This window comes from Musca domestica, unplaced genomic scaffold (assembly GCF_030504385.1).
Source record: "Musca domestica strain aabys unplaced genomic scaffold, Musca_domestica.polishedcontigs.V.1.1 15, whole genome shotgun sequence".
Classification (NCBI taxonomy): Eukaryota; Metazoa; Arthropoda; class Insecta; order Diptera; family Muscidae; genus Musca; species Musca domestica.
The window spans coordinates 15193868-15202578 of record NW_026712207.1 but is presented as its reverse complement, the minus strand read 5'-3'; the positions used below and the strand labels follow the sequence as shown (position 1 = coordinate 15202578).

The 8711-nt window shown below is 35.8% G+C and overlaps 1 protein-coding gene across 1 annotated transcript; it reads right to left on the bottom strand.

The window, feature by feature from the left end:
• Positions 1-5942: 5942 nt before the first annotated feature.
• LOC101899660 (3 beta-hydroxysteroid dehydrogenase/Delta 5-->4-isomerase type 1) lies at positions 5943-7493 on the bottom strand. The gene is made up of 4 exons (XM_005192198.4): positions 7331-7493; positions 7077-7235; positions 6587-7012; positions 5943-6528 (listed from the first exon to the last, which is right to left on the bottom strand). Exons 1-4 carry the CDS (start codon positions 7476-7478, stop codon positions 6065-6067), a joined length of 1197 nt encoding a protein of 398 aa, XP_005192255.2. The 5' UTR covers positions 7479-7493; the 3' UTR covers positions 5943-6064.
• Between the last annotated feature and the right edge of the window lie 1218 nt (positions 7494-8711).

Here is an 8711-nt window from a genome sequence, read left to right as displayed (position 1 = left end):
TCGTTTATTTGGTAGACAAACGAGGTTGAAGACATTTCCCTCCATTTTTGAAGATGAACAAATTATTTTTGGTATCTTGGCACTATTTGGAGCAAATAATCATTTTGGAATATATGAATTCCGAAGAAACACTTTAATCTATTAGTCCTTCATGGAAGACATATATATTTGTATAAAACCAATAGAAGGCTTCTTATGAAATGCCACCGATATATTCAAAGTCTACAGAAAATTTTCTAACTACAGAAAATCTTGAATATAGAAGCAATATAAAAGGTCTCTGTGGAAAACCTTTAGAAGGTCTTTTATCTGCATACTATCTTTAATCGATAGAATATCTGTGGAAGGCCTGAGGAGAATTCTGTTCATAGAAAATTAATGTCTAAAGAATACAGTGGAAATCGCCTATAACGATGGAATATTATTGATCCATTGAACTTCCTTATAACAGATCTCGACTTTACATCGATCCTTGATCAGCAGAACACATATACAGGGTGAGATAAAAAAACTGCAACATAGTCAAACACCTTAATTTTAACATTTTTTTTAATGTTATTAAATGAAATCAAAAAAATGTCGGAAATATCATCAAATTTTAGAATAAATGTAGATTTGTTCGAATTGGTCATTGTCACGAATTATAGCCTTCAAACGGCCAATGAAAACTTCACACGCTGCCCGAATGTTGCTCTGCGGTATTTTGGTCTATTCCCGGCACTTTGGTATTATTAGTGTCAACCTTGGTTTCCAAAATACTCCAGACGCAATAGTCCAACGGATTGGTATCCGGAGATTTTGGTGGCTATTGTGTGCTGGAAATGAAGCGAGGAACATCACTTTGTAACCAATCTTGGGTGGCGCGTGCTGAGTGCGATGGTGCTGAGTCCTGTTGGAATGTTCAAGGTCTGCGGCCAAAATGTTTCCATGCCCAAGGCTTTAATACACCCTCCAGAATATTTTCGCGATAATATTCGGCATTTATTCTGATGCCACGGTCGAGCGGAGAGAGACCATTGGCTGTTATGGCGGTCCACACCATCACCATGGGCGGCAAAGGTGTACATTTTCAGCTGACCTCCTTGGCAAGTACGGATCATTTTGTTTGTTTACAAACTGCTGGACAACATATGTTTTCTTTCGGCCAGGCGAAGCAACACATTAGCTCTTTTGAGTCTATTTTCTTTCTGTTGCAATGTAAGTTCTTGCACTTTTTGGAATTTCAACGGCTTTACCCCGAGCTCATTTTTCAATATTTGCCGAATGGAATATTGCGATATGTTTAGCTCACGAGTCATTTATCGACCACTGCGACGCGGGTTTCGATCAAGTCGCTTCTTTACTTTGCGAACCATTTCTGCTGATGTTGCTGTTTTCTTCCGTCCACTTCTTTGACGTCGGGCTACGCTACCAGTATCACGGTCACGAGCGATGGTATGAGACACAAAAGATTTATTCACATTTATATGCTGGAGTTCTCTAACGATAGCCACTTGTGGTTTTCCAGCCATATATGAAGATATCTCACTATCACGCTTGAAGTCCATCACGAATAACTTTTTTTCTAGAAAATTCCCGCGAAAAAGCTTTTGTACGCTTGCAAACAATATAATGAGATTTCACTGGAATTTTAACAGCTGTCGGATGAGTGACAGCTTCCTGGAATTGGTTGCAGTTTTTTCATCTCACCCAGTACATATATATTGCTAGGACATATGAGGAGAATTCTGTCCATTAAAAAGTAATGTCTATAGAACGCAGTCGAAATCGCCTATAGCGACAGATATCGACTATACATATCGATCCTCGAACATCAGGACACATATAGAAGTTCTACTGTATGAAGAAAATCTGAATATACATAGAACATCTACAAAAGGTGTTATGCCTATAGAAGGCCCTCTGTCTACCGAAGATATTCTGTCTTTTGAAGATCCATAGTATTCTATATAATGTATTCTAGAAAAAGGAATGTTAGCCTCGAATGCAGTCGAAAATAATTTTTTATAATTTTAAAAACCTCGAATTGGGTTGAATTTTCACTACAGCCTTTAATTTTTCAACGAGAAATTTGGAATACTGTAATCTTAAAATTTTTTTTATTGAACATTTCAATATTGTTTAAAGTTAATGGTCCCCAAGGAAAAAGGAAACGAAAACCTTACGCAAAGAACTACATACATATATAGTTTTATATATTCAAAAAAACCCGAAAAAACAACAACAACTAACAAAACCAATAAACTACAGATACAACAAACATACAAGGAAAACCAATTAAAGAATACATATTAAAAGCAAAATAAAAAAAATGAAATGTAAAACAAATTCTATTAATAAACCAACAACAAAATCCAAAAACTATTTAATGAAAATTTTTTGTAAACGATATCAGCAAAACTGGACATTTTTTTCGAAAACAATCCCCCCATAATGTAAAACGAAAGAAAGAAACACACATCTTTTTTTTGTCATCCGCAGCAAACATTGAAATTAAGCAAAATTCGAAATATTTGTATAAAAAAATACATTTTTAGTAAAATAAAAAAATCAACAACAACAACATAAGTTAAGGCAAAAAAATGCATGGAAATAAAATCATTGATTATAAAAAAAAAACCAAACAAACCATACAAAAAGCAATTACATATTTAAAATAAAACAAAAAAAACCTTAAAACATAAATTAAATTTAAATTGTAAACTCTCTTGAAAAAAAGCAACACCATAAACATGAAATAAAACTGTTATAATGTAATTTATTTTTCTTTATAAAATTTATTAACAAATTAAAACAGCAAACAAAGGGAAAACGTGCAAAACCCAACACCTGATCGGAGTTGGAGTTTTGTTATTTTGTTCACAATTTGTATACAAATTAAATTATTTACTTCAATGGAACTATGATGATGTCCCATCGGTGTTGGGGAGGGGCGTTACCGGTCGACGACATGGGTTCCTCTATTTCCTCAGATCTAATACAGGCATGTGCAGCTGAAACGCACACTAACACTAACATTCATTACTCCGCGAGAGGAGGTGGAGGAGGGAACTTTTTTTTTGTCCACCCGATGGGATACAAATACTCACACACTCAGCACCCATCTGGGTCTGGGCGGGTCTTGGTTTGCAAAATTTTTTGCATAGAACAACCAACCACAACAAGAAATACTAATAAATTCAATAAATATACATATAAATATATTATATAATAATTATTAATAATTATTACAACAACATTATATAAATATACATTTGTATGTAATGATATAAGTTATATAAATACCACAACTGAAAAAGAAAGAAGAACAAAAAAATAACAAGAACAACAACAAAAAGGAAACCAACAAGAGAATAACATAAAGTCAAATACAATTTAAGTTAATTATATATATATTATAAACAACAACAACAACAAAAACATGAGACGATTTTAAACAAAACCAAAAAAAAAAACAGTTATTTGAAAATATAAACAAAAGGAAGAAAACAAAAACATAATTATAAGGATGATAACAACAACAACAACTTTGATGCAAATAATGAAAATAAATAAAAATATGAACATTGTTCAAAAAAAAAAAAAAAAAACAATCGAATTGTTCTTTGAAATTGGGTAGCATGTTGGTGGTAAGTAAATTACTGTGGCGTTTACAAGGGATGAGCTATTTACTTTTCTTACAGATGCTAAATTTTAGTAAAATTCGATCTTTTATGGTGTAGAACTTTTGATGTGTGGAAAGACGTAGAATAAGGTTTTAGCAGAAAGGGAGCAGGAAGTGTCCTCTTTCTAATTGTCTATTACTACCAATCAATTTGACTGGAAATGCTATCAACTTGGTAGGAAATCGTAAAGTCCACTTATTTTTATACCCTCAGTCATATGTCTACCATTATCGAAATAATGGTTTTATACCCCAGGTCTCTTTGGATGAAATCCAGTTGTCCATCTATATGGCTAGCTGGGAGTATCCGATTCGGGTCAATCTTTGTACATCGTAATATGTATTATTATCAGACTTAGATTGAGTTCGGAGATGGAAAATATATATCCACTTCTTCCGGTACCTCCACAACAGGAGTTCAAAGGTTATTTCTAAGTCACTCATCTGACAGCTGTTAAAATTATTCCAGTGACAGCTCATTATATTGTTTACAAGCGTACAAAAGAATGGTGAGAATTTTTCGGAAAAAAAATTATTCGTGATGGAATTCAAGCGTGATTTCTTTATATTTGGCTGGAAAACCACAAGTGGATATCGTTAGAGTACGCCAACATTTAAATGTGAATAAATTTTTAGTGTCCCGTACCATCGCTCGTTACCGTGACACTGGTAACGTAACCCAGCAACATTAGCCGAAATGGTTCGAAAAGTAAAGAAGCGGCTTGATCGAAACTCGCGTCGCTGTGGCCGAAAAATGGCTCGTGAGCTGAACATATCGCAATATTCCATTCGGCAAATATTAAAAACTGAGCTCGGATTAAGCCATTGAAATTGCAAAAAGTGCAAGAACTTTCACCGCAAAAGAAAGAAACTAGACTTAAAAGAGCTAAAGAGTTACTTCGCTTGGCCGAAAGTGGTGAACTGCCGAATTTGGTTTTCTCCAATGAGAAAACATTCGTTGTCCAGCAATTTGTAATCAAACAAATTGATCGTGTTTACTTGCCAAAGAAGTTGATTGTGTGGGCCGCCATAACAGCCGATGGTCGCTCTCCGCTCGTTTTAATCGAACGTGGCATTAGAATAAATACCGAATACCATCGCGCTGGAGGGTGTATTAAAGCCTTGGGAACGCAAACATTTTGGCTGCAGACCTTGGACATTCCAACAGGACTCAGCACCATTGCACTTAGCACGCACCACCCAAGAATGGATACAAAATGAGGTTCCTCGCTATATTTCCAGCGCACAATGGCCACCAAAATCTCCGGATACCAATCCGTTGGACTGTTGTGTCAGGAGTATTTCGGAAAGCAAGGTTGGCACAAAAAAATACCAAAGTGTCGATCACCTCAAGCAAGCGCTTCGCCGGGAATGGGTCAAAACACCGCAGAGCAAAATTCAGGCAGCGTGTGTCGGTTTCATTGGCCGTGTGAAGGCCATAATTCGTGCCAAAGGTGACCAATTCTAAACTTATTTTAAAATTTGATGATATTTCCGACAATTTCTGCTTTCATTCAATAAAATCTAAAAAATGTAAAAAATTATCGCGTTTGACCTTGTTGCAGTTTCTTTTTATCTCACCCTGTATGTGTACTAAATATGGCACAATTGGGATAGAGCTAGAATCCCAAAATTTAATATTAAGGTCACTGCTGCTGTCCGTGGTTAAGATGTGACGGTGTTTATGGAAATGCTTCCTATATTTTTACGAAAAGTACTAAATGGTACTAAATTTGATATTGGGTGAAGGAAAAGGACCGAAATCATTAAATTTAATATTGAGGACACTGTTGTTGTCTGTGGATATGAGATGGTTTTAGAAATAGTACACATTGTACGAAAAGTACAAAAAAAAGTACCAATTTTGTATTTGGTGAAGGTATAGAGCAGAAGACCTGAAATTTCATATGGATGTCCCTGTTGGTGTCTGTGGTTGAGAGAAGGAGTTGCTCGATAGAGGTGGAATTCTGAAATTTGGTTGGTGTCTAGGGTGGAGAGGCGCTGACTGTCATTTCTGCATTTTAAAATTTGCAGTCCAATCAAATTAGTTGCAATTTAATTAACTCCCCTTTCAATTTGGAGAGGAGATGACCATGACCTGGACCATTTCCTAATTTAAACATGCTATGACATTTTATTAGTGGCTGGCAGTTCATCTTTTGCTTCACGTGCTTAACTTTCGCAGTGGCCAATATGGTAGCCTCATTTCAAATGAGTCTTCACAACTCTGGATTAACTTCAACCGGACCTTGTCACACACAACAAAATTTGTATACAATTTTCAAATATGTTTTTCTTTATTCAAATATCTCAGTTAAAAATATACAATAATAACAAAAAAACAAACACCAAATAACGAAATGTTTGGCTCTTAAATCTATCTTAATGCATAAAAGCAACTTAATTATTTTTACTCTTTGCTACACCATTTCGCTGGCCTTTTCCTATATTCTCCTCCCACCATTTGCCATACCATTTGGCACTGTTGCCAACCGATGTTTCTTCATCTATCAATGGCACGTAGTCCATGTGAATGGATGCCCTCAGACGATTGAAGAATATTATCGAAGATGCATATGAACTTAGCGATCGAATGGAATACTTAAGTGTTATCTTTTTCACCGGTTCCAGCAAATCGATGAACAGTTCAGTTAACATTGCAAAGAAATAGAAGATGAAATGTGGAATTGACCATGAGGAGTGACGGGCCTTGTATTTGCCACTGACTAAACCGATTTTTTGGATAAATCTTGAGGTGTCATACAGCGGTGTGTCATCGGTAATGAAAACCGGCAGACCGCCAACAGATTTGGGCGAAGCTTTGAGGGACTTGTAGGCACACATGTGGCCCCATGCAACATTGCCTTGAAATAAAAAAAACTCATTAGCAGTGGTTTGTGATTATAAAAATGGTATATTTACCAGCATAACAGAGTTGCTGCTTGCCACCCGCGCCCGCAATCTTTGGATAGACATAAGAATGTCTGCTCAAATATCTGAGCATATCTGGCATAAAGAATGTATCACCCTCGCCATAGGTCAATGGTGGACGTATTGCTGCTGTAGTCAATTGTCCAGTGCCATTTTTCAGTGTCTTTCCATGAGCACTCAGAACAATTTGTTCGGCCTTCAGTTTGGATGACGAATAGCCACGAATAATAAACTGCTTGTCGAATTCCTCGGGTTTTTTGGCATCGAACATCGGTGTGGCGGCTTTTGACTCGGTTTGATTAATAACAACAGTACTGGAACTGCCCTTAAAGGGGACCATGCACACCGATCCACAACTGGTGTAAATTAAACGTTGCACGTTATGTTTAAGGCAAAGATCCACCACTGATTGAGTTGCTGCAGGAATTTAAAATGGAATTGGTAATTAAAAGAGAAATTACTTTTTTATTTTCACAATTACCTTCGATATTGTTACGATTCAATTCATCGTATTTGGGGGGATATTGCAGACTCATCTTGCCGGCACAATGGAATACAGTGTCAACACCCTTAAAGGCATCCTCCACAGAATCTGGTTCACACAGGTCACCAACAAAGGTTTTAATATCAAGTTTTTCATCTGCAAGGACAAAATATATAAAAATTTTAGTAATTTAGTTTCCAAAAGAGTTTTGAATCTCGAAATTAAGTTCAAATTGTATTAGTTATACATACCATCAATTGTATTCTTGAAGGCATTCAAATCCACACTGCGCACTTCTTTAATTCCCAGCTCCGTTTTGTCCTTCAATAATCGTCTGATAATGTGTTGGCCAATAAAACCGCTACCACCGGTAACCAAAACAACTTCGCCACTGGCCATGGTTGGAACTTTTTTTTAATTCTGTAAAAATAGAAAATTAAAACTATGAAAAATCTTATCACAACGTAAAAAAGTTTTCGAGATTCCATCACCTGCTTAGATATTTCAATATTATTTGGACTTTTTATACCTTCCAGAATGTGAAAACTTGACTTGACCAAAACATGCCATATCGAAATAACGGATTTAGACCCTAGGTCTCTTTGGACCAAATCCATTTCAGGACATTTGGGGTCTATCTAGCGATGTCTGTCCGTCTGGTGCATACGATAACTCTCGAATAGAATATCCGATCGTAATATTATTATCAAACTTAGTTTGAGTTTTGAGATGGATCATATCGGTTCACACTTTCTGGTACCTCCCCCCACAAAAGGTCGAAATTTTCAAAGAAAATATTTTACTGAAAGGATAATCTGATTTTGCTTCAACTTTGCAAATCCTAATATTTGCATCAGTTCTAGGTCAGGTGCGAAAATGGACAATATTTGTTAACTCCATCAATTACCTCCCCCATAAAGGGTCAAAATTTTGAATAATTATAACTTTTGAATAATTATAACTTTTGAATAATTATAACTTTAAGAGTCCGATTGTCTTCAAATTACACACATCAAAATATCTGTATTAGCCTAAGGTCTGGTGTGAAGATGGAATATATCGGTCCACACCTTCTGGTACCTCCCCCACAAAGGGTCAAAATTTGTAATCATATTCCAATCAGACTCTGCTGTGAAAATGGGATACATCGGTCCACTCCTCCTGGTACCTCCACCACAAAGGGTTCAACATTTTGAAAAACAAAACGCTCATAAATCGCAAAATAAGCATCAAACTCTCTTAAATTTTCAAATATCCAAACATTTTTGCTAACGCAAAATTTGTGGTGAAGATGATAAATATCCGTTTATCATTTATAAAATTGAAACCAACATTCAAAATCTCCGCGCTTCGATACTATTTTTGGAATAGTTATAAGATTATTAATAATCGTTTATTTGTATAACTTTGACCTCGGCTCTTGACCTTTACTGGGTCACATGCGAACGAACGCTTCTTTCACCATGAGTTTGCAAGATGTTGACCCAATTTTCGAATTTTCCCACCAAATCATACAGGTGCTTAGAAAATTTAATTAAAATTATATGATTAATGTAATTTGGCAATTGTTTTGTAATTTCCTAAAATTTACTCTTACACCAAGATGATACTTCCTCTGCTTGTTATCCACAT